Source organism: Larimichthys crocea, chromosome XIII (genome assembly GCF_000972845.2).
Source record: "Larimichthys crocea isolate SSNF chromosome XIII, L_crocea_2.0, whole genome shotgun sequence".
In the NCBI taxonomy this organism is placed as follows: Eukaryota; Metazoa; Chordata; class Actinopteri; family Sciaenidae; genus Larimichthys; species Larimichthys crocea.
Window position 1 is genome coordinate 21,287,894 of NC_040023.1, and position 23,114 is coordinate 21,311,007.

General features: G+C 38.0%; 1 protein-coding gene across 1 annotated transcript; it reads right to left on the reverse strand.

The window, feature by feature from the left end:
* Positions 1-862: 862 nt before the first annotated feature.
* On the reverse strand, positions 863-22,575 carry LOC104940437 (doublecortin domain-containing protein 2). The gene is made up of 10 exons (XM_027287171.1): positions 21,917-22,575; positions 20,868-20,922; positions 16,779-16,855; positions 16,443-16,577; positions 15,897-16,046; positions 15,051-15,105; positions 14,538-14,724; positions 2,306-2,376; positions 1,540-1,663; positions 863-1,497 (listed from the first exon to the last, which is right to left on the reverse strand). Exons 1-10 carry the CDS (start codon positions 22,201-22,203, stop codon positions 863-865), a joined length of 1,776 nt encoding a protein of 591 aa, XP_027142972.1. The 5' UTR covers positions 22,204-22,575.
* Between the last annotated feature and the right edge of the window lie 539 nt (positions 22,576-23,114).

Sequence of the window (23,114 nt, forward strand, 5' to 3'; positions counted from 1 at the left end):
AATTTGATTAAAGTCATTTTATACTAAAGTGACAGGGACAAAGAGATGGAGCAAAGTGTGTTTCCTTAAAGCATCTTTTAAAGGTGCCTAACTGTCATTTTCTCTTTTATTTTCTGGTAGAAGATATAAATAAACAAATATGCATGACACACAGTGACTACATGATGAATGATTATTATTCGGAATATGTCATCATAAAACTGAGCTGAACATTCAGATACATACAGTATGCTTACAATATAACACATAGCTTATTGTACTTAAACTTAAAGTTCAATGGTATCACTTGTTTGGGGAAATAAACAAAAATACCATACATACAAAAAAACATCTCTAAAAACCATAATCACAATCATACCTGATGAAAATAATGTTTAAAACATTCAACATTTGACTGTACCTACATTTATTTTTCCCAGCATCACTTACTACAGCCCTCAAAGACACTCTACACTGAAACAATAAAGCAAAAAGAGGTCTGTCTTAATGAAAAACATATATTAGTATATTGAGTATATAACTAAAGCTTTTATTGGTTTTGTCTGTTTCAAACATGATAGTTAATGATATTATATGATAAATAGCTTTTGAATGCATACCTGAAATTATGATAGTGTTTTTGTACTTGACGTCCTTTCAGCAGTCAGTCTTTCAAAGCTTCTATTACCTTCTCCACTTTGAGACGCTGCTTTCTTATCAGTGCAGATTCTACGAGGCCATCTAGTAAAATATTTCTGATTACGTCTTGCGTTGCTTTCTGCAAATTCAATCTGCCACCTTCAATATGTTTAGATTGAACTGTAAGTATTGCTTACTATTTTCAGCATGGCTCAGCCAGTAACTGACACTCTCTCCTTCTTCCCTAAGCCTTCTCTTTCTTGCTTTTATCTTGATTACCTTTATCATCACCCTCTGCTTTCTCTCCATTTGCTGTGGCAACTTTGTTACTCGCTGAGTTTTTATCCTCTGTGGCCAACTCCGCTTCACTTTTCACCTCATCAGCTTCTCCACTGACCTCTCCGTTTACCTTTTTCTCTTCTTCTCCTGACTCTTTTGTAGCTTCCTCTCGAGTTTTGCTCCCATCTTCTCTGTGGTTACTGTTTCTACTGTTACTTCTGCTGCCATCATTCTCTTTTGTCTCGTTATCCGACTCAGTCTTCCCTGGCTCTTTGCTGTTTTCTGTCTCTTTCTGTTCCTCCCTTTTGTCTACATCATTAACCTCACTGTCTTTCTCCCCCTCTCCACTGTCCTTATCTTGCTTCTCTTTGTCTTTATTTTTGTCTTGCTCATTCTTTTCACCCTCAGAAGATGTATGGCCTTCATCTTCTTTCTCTTTACTGTCCTGGTTCTTATCACTGTTGCTACTACTGGACCCCTGCTCCTCACTCTTAACCTCCTCCTTGCACTCATCCGTGACCTCTTCCTCCACTTCAGCTTCTACCTTCTCCTCCTCCTCCTTCTCCTTCTTCTCCTCCGATCCCGTTGTTGCCTCTCCCTCTTTTTCATCATTTGTCTCCTGTTTGTCCTCCTTTACTTCTTCTTTGTTCATGGACTCGTCTTCTTCTTTGGTGTTTTCAGCAGCGGCCTCCTCCTTCTCTTCTACCTTCCCTGATGCCTTTTCATCATTCTCCTCTGCGGCTTTTGTATCATCATCTGCAGGTTTCTGTAATGCAATAATACCACAGACACAATTTATAAGCTCTAAATATTTTAACAGGCCTATAGCGTAATTGGATTGTTTACAGTAATTTTCTGTGTGACCTACACTTTCCTGAAAGAGAGTGACAGCACTATTGAATCATGAGCACTTACAAATCAAGTGGAGCCAAAGGTTGTTTTTTCTTTGTTTTTATGGCACGTCAATCAATATGCAACAAGTAGTGAAGAAACAACAAGCATTTCATCTTATGAAATAATATGTTCATTAATATGTAACATATGTAACTAATCACTGGATAATTCAATAAAAGGTATTGCATAATTATATACAAACACATGTGAGCAAACACCAATCAAACTAATTTGTGATATTAATATGAATACTGTATCGTAAAGCATAAAACATTAATAAGTGAAAACAGGTATTATAGATGTGTTAACATATAAAGAGATCAGAATATCCCAATTACAGCTGAAGACACATCATTCTGCGGGTATCACTGTGCAAGAATAACCAGACACACAACATTATGTCAGGCAACGTGCCTGCTGTGTGCCCTAATGAGAGGTTGGATCAAACACAGTGTACACATACGTCTCTTTACACAGATGGCGTTGTTTGTCCCTGTAATATGTGTGTGTTTACCTCTTCAGCTGGCTGGTCTTGAGGGGTTTTTTCCTCAGTGTTTCCATCATCTGCCTTTGATTCAGGGTCATCTAGGAAATAGAGAGAGAGAAAAAAACGGAGGTTTTAACATGATTACTGTAAATGTGAGAGAGGCGTTGGCTAATTTCTACAGAAGTTTCTTGGAAACCAATGAAATGGTTTTTACGTGTGTTTCTGTGAGCAATGTGACATATAGAAATCCATGTGTTTCATCCTAATGTGTGATATTGTGTCCTGAATGGGCTTGTTAGGGCCGCTAAAACATAAAGGTGAACGATAGGTGTCATCCTGGTGCAAATACTTATTCCATCACACACAGGTTTAAACCAAATCAGAGAAAAGAGAGACAGAGGGAATAAAATTGTAACTGCATGTAAAGACATGAATAATATTTAGATTCAACAAGCTCTGTTTTGAAGAGGAAAATACAAAGATGTGATATGTTTTTACTTAAAACGATCTCAAACAGGACATGTGCTGATTAACTCAGATGAATCTAATGCCACTCTCGTTATATAAAAGCCTTGTTTTAGTGTGCTTTTCATTCTCTAATGCAATTTTACACATTCATTTTTCCTTGATGTGCTGACTACTTTTCAATACCCGAAACCTTGAGTCCATTACATCATTTCAGAAATCCATAAAGCCTCCCTTATAAATAAGAGAGCTTTTATGCATCCGTCAGTAAGTGACTTGTTGAAACACAGCTGTGCTTTCAGGCTTGAGCAAACACAGCATAAGAGTGACACCTGGTGGTGAAGGTGTAAAACATCCCATGGGTATTTCAGGGAGGTAAACAACTTCCCCTGACAATGGAGTGCAACAGAGAGAGGCAGAAAACATTTTACAGACAACAAGAAGAAGAAGATTCAGAATACAAAAGCCACATTAGATCAATGTCATTATTAGCAGCAATCACCCTAACAATCACCACAGGTCTATTAGGATATATGATGTTAATAAAAAAAATAAAAATAAAAAAAACTACTGTATTATTGTATGGACCCTGGACCTCTGCAGCGAGGACTGAGCCTCTGTACACGGAGAGCACAGTACCTACAGTACTGAGCTAACCAGCACCCTTGACTTTCAATTTTAGCAGAATCAATTTGGACTCCAAATTTTCTTTTTGATTTGATTTTAAATTACTTGTTTCATCTGTTGAAGCTTTTTTCAATTTCCTGATTTTGACATTTTGCAAGATGCTGTCAAGATTATTCTACCCAAGACACACGATGTAAGACAGAGAGAAAGTAAAGCAGTTGGTCAAAAGAGGAAAAAAAAAAACACACAAACACATTTTTGATTCCTTATAACAGTCTGCAAGATGACAAGAACATATCTCGCCAGAGGAAGCGCCTGTCATCACCTGAATGAAGACATCACACACTACAACTCAATACTCAGCAAAACACCAGCAATACACTCATTTCTATTGAAGCAATCATCTGAGCAAGGCAGGTTTGTTGGAGTGCAAAATTAATATAGATATGTTTTTTTTTTAGTTTACGTGTAAGGATGTGCATCAAAGGCCTTGGAGTAATTAATCCAAAACATTATAAGAGGAATTCAACTATATGCTCTGATAAACAACATAATTACACACTTGTTTTGAAACACTGGATGAGACTGAAATTTCCAATCAGAAATAAATGGCAAAACAGTCAGGGTACATAAATAAATAAATAAATAACAGAACAGTGTAATTAATGTCTTTATTATTAGTTTCCTTTTCTGCACCTACCAGTTAAAGAAGAAAAATGACTCGAGTAGAGATTAGAAGAGTTTATGGAGACATTTAATGCATTTCAAATGCAAAACTGATTGAAGTTTAGCTATGGTGGGAGATGAAACGTTATGGTAATAATAACGGACCTCTTTAAGAATATTTTATGGAAATTGCCCGCATTCATTAACAGTGAGGGCCGAACGATCGAGCGTAAGCAGTAAGCAGTGGATGAGCTTCAGCGACTCTAAACATCTTAACGTGATTTACGGATGAGGCACAGGCTCATGAAAATGCTAAATCAAATTAAACACAATATTTAGAATCCTTTCTTGCTCTTCATTAAATCCAGAGGATTTGTGTCCTGGCATTGCAAATGGCTAGACAGTTTTACGTAAGTGTGTGTGCAAGTGTGTGTAATAGTAAATATATGTCTGGCTCCTTTTTTTTTTTTCTTTCATTATAAGGCAAAATAAAACAAAACACACACACACACACATACACATACACATACACATACACATACACATACACATACACATACACATACACATACACATACACACACACACACACACAGCCCTAAATTGGCACACAAACACTGACAGAGCACACCAACATTACAGGAGAAATGCTACATCTCATCCATCAGCATGAGGTAAAACAAGGATGCAAGTGTAAGTGGGTATAATTACTCATATAAATGGCTCTTGCTGCCATTCTTATGAAAGGTAAAGTTATAAATGACTGTTGTTCCAGAGAAATGTAATAAAACACAGCTGAAGATGAAGTGATAGCAGGTAGTAAACCACAATAACCTCCCACTCCTCAACAAGCATCTCTCTTTTTACCAACACATTTATTCTGCCTTACTGCTGCAGGATTTTAGTTTTTAGGGGACTGCTTTGTTAAAACAAAAAAAAACAAAAAAGTGTTTTTGTGATCTCTGTCTCTACACCTCAGCTACACACAGTAACAGTTCACAGCATTGCTTTGATCTGTGTTTCCATTTGATGTGCTCATCCAATTCTAGGAACCCTAACGCACTGGGGAGGAATCCAGTGTGCAGTTTACACCAGGTAACATGATGTAAATACTATTCCATGAAATATATATGGATTGTATTAATCAGTTTAATTAATAAAACAATATGTATCATGGCAGAAACACACCCCTGCTGCTCACTGTGCTCAAATGAACCCTGAACTTGAACTATACTGTCAACAGTGTTCATTTAATTCAAACAGAGTGTAAGCAAGAAGGTGCACCTTGCCTCCAAGCTCCTTTAGTTTACAGAAGTTGCAGCAATGAGTTTAAACTTGGGTAATGAACCAGCATGTAAACTTTTTCCTTTGTTGGACAGAATTGAGGACCTACATTGTACATCACTGGATTTCTTTCGTGAGACACCATCATTCTAATAGCAAAAAATGAGTCAGTGTTGATGTGCATTACATCAGTGTTTTCTTCAGTCTTCCATTGTAGACTTTGAGTAAGCAACTGTGTCTGGCACGGTCTAGCAAAGCTTGCAGGGTCTAATATCATGTTTAAAAGCTTTCCTTCTCCTTCTGAAGCATTTCTTGATGAAACCCACACAGCGCAGTGCAATTAAGTTTTTTTTGACTTCACAGGAAATCTGTAGCAGACCAGAGCATGAATACATTTTTTTTTATTGCAAATGGAACCATGAATGGGTTTATTAAGGATGTATGTGGCTTTTAACAGTTGTGAATTCACCATGCTGTGCACCAACCTGCTGATTTTAATGCTGTGCAAGTAATTTATTCAAGTTTCTCCGGAAGCTTTTATGTACATTTTCTTAGGATTTTAGCACTATGACTCTGGGAAAACCCTAATGAACTGAATACAACTAAAATCTAAAAAGAAAACATAAAAAAATTAAGAAAAAAACAAAAAAAAACAATTGATGTCTGCCTTTTTATATAAATATATTGTTTCCACTTGATGGTCCTGATGCATCCTGCTTGATGATAAAATTATCAAAAGCATATCAAGCATTAACTGTGAAAACTTACTAACCAACCAACCAACATCCACAATAACTGGTTGTTGAGTCTTTGAAATGAAAGGAATTCTGACCAAGATAAAGCCTCTATCACCACAACTTAATGAATCCAGATTTTTTATTGCATCTATTTTGTTGTTGAGGTGGCCTTGAGGCCTAAAATCACTGTAGCTTAAGCAAACACAAGCAAATAGACAAAACACAAGAAAACATCTTTGACACAAGAAAACATCTATAACAAATTAAATTAGAACTAGCCCATGTCCGCCCAGTACCTTGTAGAGCCAAAAAGTGGATTTCTATCACTCATTTTAATGATTTCTGAGGAGTTAGGGTTTATGACAGATATTAAACTTTACTATCTGGTTCACCAGTGTTGACATGTACATGTAGTTGACATATAGCCTTTATGGTAATCACCAACATCATCAGATAATGCCTATATGTTTATTATGCAGGCTAGCTATCCAGGTCACCTCAGAAAGCCCTTTTTGGCTCTAGAGGGTGTAATATTCACTGTCTACATATGCAGAGAGTACAGCAGTGCATAAGTCCACCATAAACATAACCAGATGCTGATCTTTCAAACGTCACTCAAAAACCATAGGAACAACAAGCATGTCCAAGCCATGTTCAGCACTAGTGTCCTCTGGAAACACTTATGTTGTGCTGTGTAGATTGTGAGCTTTTTTTTTCTTCCCTAAATGTTGTGCATGTGTTGTCAAGTTGATAATGATTATTTCTGAATTTGATTGTGTTTTTTCTATTTGCATGTGTCTTTGTAAGTGCGTTGAGCTCTCAATGTTAACTGTACATATGCACCATGAGACACCCAGGCCTTATTAACTCTCACAGACTGGCATCTGCTTTATAAGTATAATGGGAATATGTATTCTTAGATTTGCTTTGGGTTCCATGGTCAATAGTATAATTGTGTGTGTGTTTTTTTTTCTCTTTGGCTCTTTGGATTATTTAAAAGCAACTTCTGAAAAATCAATCCCTAATTGGCAGGTTGTAGTTCAAAATAAATACAAATCACTGTTTTAAGATGCAGGGTATTTATGCTTATAAACCAACACGTGGAAAAAAAATCGTTGACATGGCCAATTCTACTTTCACCGGATTAGCTCTGCAGTGCTAAATAAACACTCAAGTCTTGATGTACTACTTAATCTACCTAAATCACTCCATACAACACTTCACATATATCGCCACACAGTACAGTATATTGCTTATTTACACCCAGCTGATTTAACCCACTCAGCACATAGCTGAGTTATGGTGGGTTGTAAAACTATGCATAGTAACGCTGAATGGTAATTATGAAATGTTGCCACTCAGCAAGTGTGCTCCAGTCACTGACCAGGGTCTTGTTAAAACATTTAATGACTGTATGGGCAGCCACCATAAGAAAGGGCCCAGTTGGTACTGAGTTTATAGAGATGTGACACAGAAAAACAAACCAGCTGCTTTGTGTAAAATCTGATGACTTGACATTGTGCTTGTTCATCTGTTTCTCTCTTTTTCTGTCATGCATACATACACGATATTTTCATGTAATTCATAGGTGTATCATTCAAAATACCAGTGAAGGTATTCAGGGAATTATTAGTTTGTAAAATAAAAATAAAAATGTTACAGTCAACAATCCACTTTATCACTGCCAAGCACACATTCTGTAATGCTAATTATTTGGAAACACTAAATTGTGACTTACTTTATACATGCAGTTCAATTTACAAGTCAAAAGGACCATTTCTTAGCCACTAAAAACTGTTTAAAAAAAAAAAAAAGCACCATTGAACTACATTATGGTAGGATCCTGTAGGATCCAGTGTTTTGGCCCTTTACCAACGTAGTCACAATATGTCAGCCCTGCTACTTCGATTTTGACCTTTCTTTTTTAAAAATATTCTTTTTAAGTCTCCCTGTGTCCCACAACTTTATGTAAGTGTAATGCTAGGTCACTAGTGGTCCTTTTAAAGCTTTGAATGTCAACAAGTCTTGAGTGAATTGTGGTTAGGACAGAAATATCATAAGTATGATTATAAATCAACATCTTGAATGCACCAAAGCAGATATAGAGATCTCATACTGTGTGTGGGCACGACATATACACCAGTATTGTCACTATGAAATGCATTTCATAAAGTATTTCTAATGTATGATGTCATTCGCTTTAAGGTTTGTTTTTAAAATCCATCTGAAAAAATAAATACCACACATTATCTCTTGAGTCTATTTTTTCATTAGTGGAGAAAATGCCTATGACTGTGTAATGCGTAGCTCTGTGCTTAAATAGCTTTGACATTAAATGAGAGGAAAGCTCTGCTTAACAATGTCGCAGTCAGACAGGCAGAGTAATATTTATAAAGGTCATGGCTTCAGCTAAATATTTTAATAATTTATAAAGTTTGTTCTCTCTCACTTCTCTCACAGGAGCCTGAAATGTTATCAGCCAGCTTCTTTATGACATAAAGGTTGTATTCCAGCTTCTGTCTAATCAGTGTAATATATAAAATTAAAATTACATTGTTCTTCTTTAACACATAAAACACAATTTAAAAGATGACTTCTATGCAATATTTTATAGTCTTAGTAAAGAGTAATGCATGGTTGGCTATTTAATTATGAAATTATGGACTTGCAGCTTGAACAATGCAGTCACTAAATAGGAAAAAAAAAAGACTTCTTATGTATTGGATTCAATACCCGTTAACACAAGCGAAGCCTTTTATGAACTAGTTACTCTTCTCATTACTCCTTCATCTTTTAAATGTATTGTGCTGATGTGATTTATACTTTTTGCAATATGTTTTCTCTTCTATTTGCACCCTACACTGCATAATTTGGATTTAAACTGGTAAATGATAGAAATGTACATCATCTGAAAATGAACCCACGAGTGCATAACTGACATCACTTCAGATGCCCTCCTAAGCCCATCTCCAACAAATCATGCAAACTTTAGATCTCTACAAATGCCAGATATTTACTCTTGCCATTTAGGTTGAATGTCAAAGCTGTTTCCATGTCTCAGGCTGATACAAACATTGTAGATGATGATGTTCCTATCGCAACTATTCCAGATGTGTGCCTAACAGCTCACGCTCAAAAAAAATACTGAAATGCGTAAAGCATGCTATATTAGAAGTGACAGAAATGAAGAAAATTTGTGTCATCGAAAGTGTCACACATTACCCTAACCCTATACTTTACGTGTCACAGTCGGCACTGTTGTATGTCACAGCTGAAACACTTGTTAACAGATTAATGTGGCAGATTAGTACAGCTGCCCTGCTCTTTAATCCAGTAATCCTGCATCAAAGGGTCATGAAGAACCTTTTTCTGCTGTACTAAAAAAGAGAGAGATGAAAGCAGAGGAATAATGAAGGAGGGACTGGGAAAGATGGTCGTGTTGTCTGAAGCTGAACATACAAGCGTGTGTACGAACGCACATAAAAAAACAGGCGCGCACATAAATATTTTTAACACAGTGCTCACAAACCACACTTTCTAAGAACTTGGCAAGGAAAAAAGAACTTCCTTTAAATGTTGCCATTTCTCATCCTTTGCTGCTGAGCCTCTTTTTTGACATGGGCACATGGTTTAAGACACACTGCCTCTTTGTGTACATGTCTCCTGCCTCCTAACGATGTTTTGAACCACATTTCACTCTGACAGGAATTATAGATACATATGCGAACAGACTTAATTCCCCAAGGCAGCATCACATTTTATGACACCAGAGGCAGAAGGTTGATCCGGCTGGATGGCTTGGGTATGTGCAAACGCACACACACTTGCAGCAGTCTTCATTTCTCTGACATTAAACTTGTTAATAATACCAGGAATGTTTCCTTTTAGATTTTTTTAAAATAGATTTTTCTGAAAAAAAAAAAAAAAAAGCTCAACTTAGAAAAAAAGGTTTTGACTTCAAATCAAACTCCGTTCAATAAAAATAATAGAAATGCACGTAATGTGGATACATCATGTAGTGTAAACTGAATTGGCTCCTGCCACATTAAAAAGATGGAGGCAAGTACATGAAAAGGAGGTAGCAGGCTACTCAGAACACAGGGTTCTTTGCAAAGTGAATGTCCTTGAGGTTTCATTGATATCGCTTAGCGCACTCGCTGTACCTTGGTTACTTGGAACTCACCATCTGCAGTCTTAAAGAAAAGGCTGAATGAACCTTGCTGAGAAACTGAGACTGGACAATAAGGATACAAAAGTGTTTGTGTGTGAAAGAACACGGGAGAAAGACCTTACAATGTTTGTGTCCAATTTGCAGTTGTAAAATCAACTGGAAATTTTCCTTTTAGAGATATTAAACCATATGTTTACCATATTGCTGGGTTTCAGGCTGCTGAGATTGCATATATTTCATTGCTTCCAAAGTTTTCCACACACAAGTGTGAAATTTTCAGCGCTGGAAATCATGACTGCGGATCTCACAACATAGTGACATATGATTTACTTTATTTATTTTTTCCATTAAATAACCTGCCCCTGAACTCGACTGTAAGGCAACAAAAAATGATGGTTATGAGGTTGCTTGAATCCTCATCCGAGTGAATCACCATTTCCACAGTATCGTCAGTCGCTAGTTATGATTCCAGCTGTGCAATCGTTACTAAAGAAATAAGCATAAAGGTACTACATCATGTTACATTTTGTGCATGACTGTTCTGGCTGCGTTGAGTCTCAACTAGTCTCTGAAATAATTTTTCAGTTATCAGTCTGTCAATCCTGCATATTTGGAATAAAACTGTGCCGCTGTCATGCATCAATATTATAGTTCTTGGCCAAGGTCCCACCATTATCTAAAGGGGGACAATTTGCTTCCTATTTATTTATTTATCTTTTTTTTTTTTTTTGATCAGAATAGCTCTAAAGGACACACACATCATTTTGCAAATCAAAAAGCCATTAATGTGGCCTCCTCATTATGTACAGAAGCATATACAACTAATTTAAGAGTCCAGATAATCAGTCGACACACTTCGCTCTGTCAGCGGACCTCTTTCCTTTTCTTTTCTCTCTTTGCCTTTTTTCTCTCTCTCCTCTTGTCCATACCTTCCTGTACAGTGTGTCCTTCCTTTATAAGTGCAAGGCTCTTTTGTTGATTTTCAGAGCAGCAATTTGGCCCCAGCAAGAGGCAGAGGCAAGTAAAATTCTGCTTTGATGACTCTAAATGGAGAGATTATCTAAATGAAAGGCAATTATCCAAACCTCACCCCAACCCTCTACCCTTCAGTATCTCTGGGCCTTTTTATTCCATCCAATGCCCATGCTCCACCATCTCAGGCTATTCATCAGATTCACTACTTGATTCCACCTGTACTCCCTTTTTCCTTCTCCATCCTCATTATGTTCTCCTCCCTTCATCATCTCAACCTTTTATTCCCACTTCTTTAACCTTCTCTTTTATCTCCCCTTCTCTTTACATCCTGTGCCCCCTCACCTGTCAAAACACACTTTTTTCTGCTGTCTTTTATTCTCCTCCCTTTCCCCATTCCTGTTGCTTTTCTTTTTATTTCTTCTCTCCTCTCTTCTTGGGGGTGCCATTCACTGAACTGGTCACATAGGCCCTTTATGAAAGAGAACGCTGATAAACACCCTACGTATTTCTATTTTGAGGTTAGTAACAACTGCATATCGGTTACTTACAACCTGCACACGGATGTGTTTTTCAAAGTAAAACCTAGCACTGTCCGAATTCGATCAATACCCCCCCGCCCCTAATTTAAAAAAGCTTCCATTCCAAGTGTAACTATGCTGAGTGAAGCGTACAACAGGCGATGTGTCTTGTTGGTTAAGTCTTTTAAGCCAAATGTCTTTGTTATAGTGAGTTCAAATTCATTCCATGACCTTTGCTGCATGAGTTGTCGCACTGCCTCCCCTCCCTTGTCTTTGCTGTCAGTCACCACTGTGTTTACTCTAATGAAGCAGAAAAGTCAGAAGCTTTACAATACACCAGACAGAAACTGCTGGAGTTATCCTCAGTCGGGCTCCTAGCAGCTGATAGACAGTGAATAATGGGGACTGGCATACCGATACACACACACACACACACACACACACACTGACACACACAAACACACACACAAAAAACTAACATCCCTGTCACAACAGAGTCAGCACAGAACAGAGGGGGACTCTCCAGTTACAGGGTCACTCTGTCTCATTTGTCTTTTTTCTCCTCCCTCTCCCATCATATTATTTTGTGCCAATGTCTGTCAATCTGTATATCTTTCTACCCCCCCTTTCGCTCTCACACAAATACATTTATAATGCACCTTTATAATAATCTTTTGTTTTTAGTCCAATGTTCCAGAACACCAGAGATCTGAAGTGTGGCTTTCATGCACTGTTCTTTCCACGGCCTCTGCCAGTCAGCCCAACATTTTGGCTGCGATCCCTTTGGCACCAGAATGGGATGTGTTTACCTCATAACCAAAGCCAGGGCAGGATTTCCCAAAGGGAAAATAACACCAAAAAAACACCTGTGTGTTGTTGTGAATCACTACACAAGGGTAATACAAATACTTTTCGCCTATTGAGAAGCTAAACTGGACAAACAGGACCACAGCACTAAACGTAGCTGCTAAATAGGTACAGAAATCATTTGTTTTTGATAAGCCAATAGGCAGCTAAGATTTCAGCTCCTGTTTGCTTTTGAGAAGCCAAATGCCCAAACAATAAAAAAAAAACCTCTGTTCAGAACCACAGACAGAGACAGACTAACTACCATACAGAGACTGCATTCGATAAATTCCAACCAGCTACTAAGCTATACAAATAAGGCAAACATTTAGTCTGGTAAACATGATAGCACTTGAAAAAGACTTTATAGGTCAAAAGTGAAGGGTGCATGAGAATGTGATATGCTCTCTAAACCATTCAAACCATCTTGTCTAATGCCTGATCTTGTTTTCCGAGCTGTCTGTCTGTTAATTCAATCTTTGGTCAATGTCACCCAAGGAGACCAATGCAACATGTTTTCCTCTGCCTGTAATGTGACATGCCATGCAATCTGATGTACGGAGGATTTTGAGGGTGACATTACAGGTTTCAAATACACACGTGCAAACACAGTGACACATACACACATTTGCTCATCTCTTTCTTTTGATGCAAAATGCCAGCTCCCCTGAACCACAGACACAATTCTCCACACTCCTTTGGGCTTCTGCTGTCAACTCTCCTGTCAGACGAGGAAACAGGCAACATCTATCATGAGCCACGAGATGACGTAATGTGGTTCGTACCGCAGTAGGTGTTACAATAAGGTCAGAATCCCTTTTAGTGTAAAATGGTAATGCTCTCGATTTCCTTTCACATTTTAGTATACATTGTGTATAGCTGCCTTTAATGGCAAACATCTGTTAGAGCAACAAAACATCTTAATGTACACAGGAGTGCCAGCTGCCATTAAGCAGAAATATAAAGACTAACTGGAGATACAGGGTTTCTACAGGACATTATAATATACCGATCTTAAGCCTAGGAGATGACGTAATGTGTTTCTTGTAAAAGTAGTTAATGTCATCATGCTAGACCTACTTTCAATATTTCTTGTTATATATATTTTTTTGCAGAGCAACAGTGCCACTATGTGGACATTTAAGAATGCAGCAGGTTACATAAGAATTCAAAGGCCATGCATTACATCATATATCCGTGTGTCACTGAAAACTGTATTTAACCCTGTTTGTCCCTACTGATGTGTCATGGTGATTAATTATAGGAGAAGACAATTCAGACATGCAGACATTAAAAGATCATGGAGAAGTTACAGGATGTTATGTGTAACGTTGTACTTGAGAAGGAATACCTTTTGAACCGGGCTTATATTTTCTTAATTCCTCAAGCACATGGGACCACAAATGTATGCGTACACCCACCTGGATATTCACTTGATACTTTAAGAAAAAACAATAATAACAGATAACTGTCTTACTTTTTAAACCTTTTTTTCTTTGACAGTCTCTGGGTGCTGTCGAGCAGTATGTATTGTTCTATGTACTTAACATATTATTCCCTGCTGGAGACCAAGGAAAACCTGCAAATTTTACATTGGGACAAACCAAGACTGAAATATTGTAATGCAATTAAGGACATTAGTGTTTATGAAACACATTAAATTTCCGCAGTCAACAAACAAGTAATGTTGTTTTTGAAACTGGATGATTTATGTATCACACTACAACTTATAGCACTTTAAAGTATAGATACATTGATTTCTTTCTTGGTTTTACCTAAGCAAGTCTTTTTTTCACTGCATAATTCAACTAATCTCTTATATTGAAACAAAACTCTTGCATGAGCTACAGTACTATGTCCTGACTTCTATCTTTGAATGTGGTGTTGTTGAACGCCAAAAGCCACAGGAAATTAGCAGGTACAAACATATTCCATGCCTATCCATACTGTTCTGTTTGTTTCTGCATTACCATTGTCAGAGATGTTGAGGGTCATGCTTTGTCCACTCCTCTTCTTCCTAAGGGTCATGAGTCTGGCCTGGGAGATCTCTCTAACAATGGAGGACAGGTGCTCCTTGTTGTTGTTGCCATTGTGGACCGGAGGAGAAGCTTTAGAGTCTCCATCTCCACTATCACTGCTACGGACCACAGACTTACTCTGAAAGACATAGAGGAGAAGTTCAGTTAATGAGAAACATGCAGACTGGGTTTTAACATTTGATGACTGGCTGATCCTCCAGATCTTTCATCCATCTACCCAACCCTCATTAAGTTAACTCAAAGCAACTAAATTATACAGTAAATCAAATACTTGCCTCTATTCTGTGTATGTTCAAGAATTCCACCCTCCTTATTTCTATGCAAGTGAACACTGTACAATATGCAAGTTATGAACATGTTTAATTTTTTATTTCTAACTTTGGGATACTAAAATAAAATTAAATAATCTAAATAATTCATGCAAAAGGCACACGTGATTCTTACATTTCCATTTTGCTTGGAGAATCTGTAGATAGGCGGTAGAGAATAAGCTTTCATTCTGCAAACAAAAAAGACACAAGTGATCTTAAGAACATAAATAAGTATTAAGTGCTTGCCTTACAGCACTGATTAGCCATGTAAACCCCAATAGAACTTAGAAGTTCATCTACCACTTTTATTTGTGTATGGCAAATTATCCAACATTAAAATAATATTTGGTTCCAAGGGATGTAGGTTTCAGGAGATATGAAAGTAGATATTTGCCCTAGAGGAGTAATTAGTTTCCACAGCGGAGCACATACAAACACAAACTCAGCGGTATCCAAGAACCATCCCTGGTAGTCATAGTATTCCATTTTTAAATTTCCACAACTCTTCATGAATGACTTTGGACTGAACATACTGATGGATACTAATAATGTGTTTCATTGATCGTTATTGTTACGATTGCTTTATGTTAAATGGACAACTTAAGATGCTTTACTCAGTATGAAGTACTTGTTTAAGGTTACTGTAGTTAGTATATATAGACATAGCACAACTGCACATTTCATGAAGGATCTACTCACATGCAAAATGTCAAACTTATGTATGAGTCTACATATGCTGTATGAGGACAGAGAAGCAAGGAAGAAAATAGAAAATACCAAAGCTATTAAGGCTATTATGAAATTATTTTGCTTCTGGTTGAGGCAGAGGGGGGCATCTCATAAAACAATGGCAAGGCATATTACAACACAAAGTTACAGCACAACACAAAGTTGCAGAATAATAATTTCAGTTTGCATTTACTATCAAGTTACTAGCAATAATGTTCCTCTTGTATATTTTCAATAGAGCAGTGTTTACCCATTGACTCTCCTTGTCCCTCTGGGTTTGGTGAAGAGTAGGTCACTATAGGCCAGCTTCTTGAATTTCTCTCTACCCACAGCCACATAAAGCTGACCGCTCTCCAGCTGATTCCCATCAGTCACCTGCTGACCTTCATAAGTGTAAAGACTAGAAAACAGACACGAGTTTCATGTGGTTATCTAGAAAGTTTAAACATTAACAAGCACATATTGTTTATTGTGTCAGCATAATGTGTATACACTATATTTATATATCAAAAGAGCCAAGCTATTCAAAAAAACATGTTAACAGTATTGTGAAGCAGGTTGCTTTTTTTTTTTCCATTTATATGTAAATGTATGCAGCAAGGTACTGTACTAGAAAATCTAATTAGATCATCTGCTATAATGGAAGAACATATGGTGTAAGTCTGCAATTCCTGTCATGTACTGCTCTTGAGTTTTTCTGTTAACAAGTAAAATAAAGAAATTATATTCTAATGTATGAAAATGAAGAAAAACACAAAACCATATGTGAAGTGTGAGCATTTTTTTCAATGTGTACCTTCGAACACCTCCGAAGACTTTCATACCCATCTTCTCTGTCATCATCTCTAGTATTCTTTCAAACTGGCCCAGCATCCTCTGGTGGATCAACAGCCTCATGGCAGGGTTCAAGACATCGCCATTTGCTACCACACTAAGTAAAAAAAAACATACACATAGTAATGCAAACTCTATGGCAGAGTGACACGTGTGTGTGTGTGTATCTCCTACATACATTATAAATATTCACATTAAGGTATATGCAAAGATATATTTTATATGTATATTATAAATGAATCTGAAAATCCTGCTGGAAAACTGAAAACAGTGTAAAATCAGAGAAAACTGAACTTACAATATTGTACATGGCTCCTTGATGGGTTTGAGGAATCGAGCTGACACAATGATTCGATTTGGTGGCAGTGGTTTGGCCTGGAAAAGAGGGATGAAATCAGTTGATAGAAACAGATGTCATAGTACATCTATCTATCTGTGGGTCCCAATGACAGGGGACCTTAAAATACTTGAAAAGCTTGTTAGCAGACCAGTGTGTATTTAAGGCCAGCTCTTGTTTCCCAGTGGAGACTCAACAACAACAAACTTGTACAAACTTTAGGGATTTTTGCCTTTGGGGACCCAGGAGTCCAGTTAGTAAGGAAAACATATACTGTAAGCTCCTAAATATAGCTGTGCAATCAACAGTGCTAATACTGTAGATCTTCAAGATCCTCCTTGGAGAATCAGGACCACCAAGACTGGCAACATGATGTAGCAGAATGTGTTTACTGTAGACAATGATGTGCTTATGCATTTAAAAATCCATCTACTTTTAAAACTGTTTTAATGTTTTTGCTGTGAGGAATGGAAGTAAGCTGTCTAAAAGAACAAGATTGTTTTAAATCAAAAGCGTTTATCCCTAAAGGAGCTATTGTGTGCACTAAAAGAATCTGTTTCTCATCTCTGTGACAACAAAAGAATGAGCTCTCTGTAATCCTTTGAGGTTGCGAGGTTGCAAAGAGTGAACACTGCAGGTCCCGTCCCATAACACCTGGTAACCCACTGTGACTCTAAGACTAAGATTTTGATCCTGTGAGAGAAGGAGCGAGAGATAAGGGAGGAGGTATATTAAAAGTCTTCTGGGCTCTGTGAGCGCACCCTGGCAACAGAGGTGTGAAGGTGAAAAGTAGAATTAAAAAACATACTTCATAAACAAGTTCACCAGTAACAAGGCATGATGCCAGGCCAAATATTGACTGCATAAACAGAGAAGCTCTTACAACACAGACAATAATTAAACATTACAATGCATTTTAATTCACATGTTTTCTGGAATATTCAAAATTCCTGCTGCAAATATACTTCCATTTGAATCATTACCTGTAGCTCGTAACCAATGCAAGCAAGGAAAAAAATAAGGAAGGTGAGGCATGGATGAGTCCTCGGGGAGCTAAAAATCCTAGATTTCTTTCCTAGATAACAAAGTTTTTCTACTGATGCTCAGCACGTGACATTTGATTGTACAGCGGGAAAAATTCCCACTGCACATGCATGAACATATTTAGTTTGGCAAACAACAATATTTTGTACTGTTCTAAGCTTACATAGATTTAATAAGCATTAAGTGATGAAACCTACAGCAAAGCAGGTACTTTGAACAGGAAACCATGTACTTTAAATGCAGCTCATACACTTCACTACACTGCACACCCACTCTATTCCATCTAGAGTGTACGGATATCAGAAGCAGCTAAATCAATAACCAAATACAGTGCTAATTTGTGGTGTAAAGGTTTTGAGCATAGCTGGTGGCGGAAATAACTATGATCACTTTCCATCTCAGATAATCACTGGATTTATATACTAACATGACTGTTGATTAAAAGCAGTAGTTTTAATCACTACTTAAAGTGGGTCCAATTAAGCTCACCCAATCAAACACAGATCAGTAAATAAGATCATTTAATGGTAAAAGGGCATGTAATAACAATCTAGTATAAATGTTTAAAAAGGCATTTCTTAATAGTTGAGACGATTGTCAGAATATATGGATCTTGAGCTGTGATCAGAATAAGCTGCATACTGGCTGGTACATGGTACATCTGAGTCAGTAACAGTAACCCATGGTTAATCCTTTCTATAATGCTTTCAAAATCAAGAGAAACTAATTTCCCAAGCATTCAGCCACCTAAGAGTTCTCATTATTAATTGACACAATCAGGAAGGCAATCGATGTGAGATTGCTGTTCATTGACTACAGTCCAGCATTGCCCCCTCTAGGCTCATCACAAAGCTCAAGCACCCGGGATTAAACATGTCACTGTGCACGTGTATCCTTGATTTGCTGACGTCACAGGTCACAGGTACACCTCAAGGCTGTGTTCTGGGTCCCCCACTATACTCCAAGTACACACATTACTGTTTAGCCAATTCGGACTTCAACACCATCGTCAAGCTTGCTGACTAGCTGCAGTGTGCCTGACCCCTGATAACAATGAAAAAGCCTGTCTGAAGGAAGTAGTGAGTCTGGTCCACTGGTGTGAAGACAAGAACCTTCTCCTAAACACCAGCAAAACTAAGGAGCAAAGAGTGGTTCAGTCAGCCTAACGTACAATAGGTGATGCTCCATCCTGCCTTAAAGATAAGGTAGGAGAGTCATTAGGGATCCCAACTACGCACATAAAGACCTTTTCTCTTGTTGCATCCTACTGGATACAACAGGCCAGTAAGAGACACAGAAAGAGGTTCTACCCTCAGGCCACTAGTTTTTTTATTTTTTATTCCAAATTAATTATATATTTTTTTAACAAATTGTAGAAATGCATTTCACTATGATTGTACCTGCATGATTATATGTGACAGTTAAACTTGAACTTGAGGTTAAGTGAGGTTGTGATGGGGAAGCAGGGTGCTTATACACTAAATTGGCTCTTTTTATGCTCACCACGTAATCACAGCAGCAACCAACAAGCCCTTGAGGTTTTCGGTGATGAATACGCTTATTGCTAGCAGGTGGTAAGACAAAATCAAGAACACAGAGAGTAGCTCCTGATTCTTTTGGTATGATTAGCATGTTACAGTGTACAGACAGGGCAGACATATCCAATTCTGAGGATCTGGCCAGGGGAGGTCAAAGACAAAGAAAAAAAAAGTGCTCCACTCTGCTCATACTAGACTAGAGAATACCCTGACAAAGACATTGCCTTTTTTTCTTTGACTAAATTTAGCATGTCAAACCTTTGCACCTGTTTTTGCATATTATGCCCATAAGAATATGAATGGATCAATATTGTTTGTATTTTAATGCTAGTACACATACGTGTGCCTTAACCAAGTCTTATTTGGAAAGAGGACCTGCAGTTGACTTTTAAAATAGATGAGCCTGTGTGCTACCTGACTTTAAGCTGCCCTTGTTTTGGCTGTGACTTCATAGCTGGTGATTAAAGATGCATTGAAAGGAGGGATGATTATGATCCATAAATCAATAATGCATGGCCATTGAGACGACAACAAAGTGATTCTTCACAGAGAACAATAGGGAGGAATGCTCAACATTACACCTTGCCTAAATGATCTTTCTAAAACCTTTACACTGTGTGTGGGGGCATGAGTGTAGAGGTGATGTTCCCAAATCCTCATGTATCTTGCATTTAGTGGCCGTTTCAAATGTTGAAAAGTTAGATTGAGTCAGGATATTGTAACTGGAACTCTGCCTTGAAAACATAGCCTGTGAAGGGTTTCATTAATCTCTAAAACTAAATATAAAATTCTTCAATAGAACAAAAACAATTTAAAAAATAAATAAAAGTTCATCCTTGGCTACTACATAACTGACAGCTGGAAATTCAGGAAAAAAAAAAAGATCTCCATATGTGATTAGTTTTTTTGTGCCGTGTAAAGATTAAGATTTCTGTCTAATCACTGTTAAAATGCCGTCCAGGCAACAGTGAGTTTCCAAGTAACTGACAGAGTGATGGTACATCCCCACTGAATCAGGTGAGTCTACCTATACTACTTCCTGTAAAACTAAAGGACCAGGAGGGTGGAGTGGAACATGAGGATCATTTCATGCCAAGGGCATGCAAGGATGCACCACACCCAAAGACTGTCAGGATGATTCACAAGACTATATAAATTATGTAAACCGGTTCCATCTCTGCAGATTATGTTAATATGATGCCAAAGATTGGAATTCCAAGCACAGTTATTGGCAGCTGTACCTTCATGAAGTACCACAGCACCATGGTACCTTTTTTTCTGGTCAAGCAGGGGTCAAATCAAGTCAAGTCTTAAAGAAAATAGACAGATGTGAATATACTGCTATTTGCTACAACTATTGCCCTATCTTACTATAGACATTTTACTGCATTCAGTATGTACTCAACTTTCTTGACTGATTGGACACAAGAATGACATTAAAGAGGCCTTTCTTATTTTAGCAACTTACCTGCATTGGAAGAGTCTGCAACATCCTCTTCCTTCTCATGCCAATCAGTTGGTAACTACAGACCAAACATAAAAAGAAGTAAGTCTAAATTAAACATACACAGCACTCTGATTTTTCAGTCACAAACTAAGACATATTACTATATTCATCAATTAAGGTTGTGAATGTGCTGGCACGATCATTTATCATAAGAGATATCCATCATATTGTGTTTTCTTTGCTGCCGGCTGTGCTGCCATAACACAGTTGAAAGTAATATTATCTACCTCTACAAGTCAGTTAAAGCAGAATACCTGTGTACTGTAGCTACTCATTATGCATAATAAGTACAAACATATGTACTGTGGAGATGTACATAAATAGTGAGTTCATAAATCATTCATGTATTTATCATCTCTTGCATTAGGGCTGATTTTCCACACATCTCCTCTGGTTATTGAAGCAACAGTGTGGTATGCAGGATGATGACAGTGGGAGTGTATTATATATTCCATCAGTCCTGCAGCAGGGGATATATTGTATGCCATACCCAAATTTAAAAATACCTATATGTCAATAAGCAGTATACAAACTTCATGCCACCAGAGCACCTTCCGACTCAACTGCTTCACCACTGCATTCTATGAATAACTTGCTGCACAGATCTTATTATCTGCAGTATAAGTACACTTATTTTTAGGCCAGGCAACGCACATTTCTCTACAGCGCTGATCTCACCTGCCTTGTGCTATGACTCAGCACTGGTGCAAAACTGTTGAGTCACTAAAACATAAACTTTAAGACCATGGCTCAGTGACTGCATTTGTGCATGTACACAATGCTTGTCCCAGTCAGTGTGTGCAGTGCATTTCAGCTGAGAGTTTAATTATTTACTGTTAACAGTAATTATCAGTGGACAGCCTTCCTGCAGGCAACAGATGGGTTATCCCTGGTCACAGTTGTATGTCTGTAATACACCAGTATGTATGCATATGTATATAATCTTTAGGCTAAGTCACTGTCAGAAGAACATTTGAATATTATTTTGCCAAACATTAGTTTAGTCTTACTCCAGTCTTTTGAATCTCTCCCTCCCAGCAGCGACGTATTGCTCCCCGCTCTGCAGACTCTCCAAGCAGTCCACCTTGTGGCCTCCTCTCGGTGTGTAGATGTTTCTCACTGCTCCAAACGGGGCTTGTATCCCGCCGGTTACCTCTCTCAGCAAAGTCTCGAAGTTGGACACTCTCTTTTGGTTTATCACAATCCGGCGTGCCTCATAGTAAGGATCACCGTTCCGGAACATGAAAATGTTCTTCACGACGGGCTGAGAGAGAAAGTTTGGCTTTTCCGAGCTCATCGTTGTGCGTAAAAGCTGGCTGACGCGCGACGGAGAGATCTTGGTTATAATAAACTTGCAACAGGTTGATCCCAATTGCGAGACAAGAGCATATAGGCCATTATAATTACATTAAAACTGGTCCATCTTGGCCAAGCGTGTAGGTTTGAGTGGAGATCTTCGAGGATGTCAGCAGTTAGACACAGAGTCGTTCAGGGCAAAAGGCTGCTCACAGGTGGATGATGGTGTCAGTGAATAAAAATATGACCACATGCATGAACGTGTTGATGTGCCCCGGCGTTATAAGTGACTAACTATCCAGAAGTTCTGCAGAACAGCAATCCGCTACAGAGAAAACGGTACAGAGTCATCCGCCTCGTGTGCACCGCTACGCAGCAGGTGATGCCAGAAGCCAAACGAGTTGATGTAGGCTGGGCATCATGGGAGCTCATCTGTTGGGATGTATCTATGGGAACACGCGACTCTTCTCTCACCGATTACCAAGGACCTCACACAGCCGTAATCAACAGGTAGTCAATCATTAACTGGTGAGGGGGAAAAAAAATAGACTTACTTAATAAAATGCGCTACCAGTGTGAATAAAACAGAAGTAAAGATGCACGACGAGCTGTGCGGGCAGAGAAGACAAAATTGTAGACCACTGTGTAAAACTGATTCTCTGTTAAACTCTCCAACAGCCACGTGAGAAAGTTAATTGGGTATCAAGAGACCAATTGGAAACCCGGTGACATCCCGAATGTAGGACAAAAAACATGTTTGTTTTGTCTACTATATTTGCCGTGCATAACAACAGGGACATCTCTATGTCCTTACATTATTATCAAGTGGCACGTTTCCTGTTGCAGCATATAAAGCCAGAGGAATTCAATGTCTAGATCAATTAGCTTAGTTATTTTTTAAATGGCAAATGC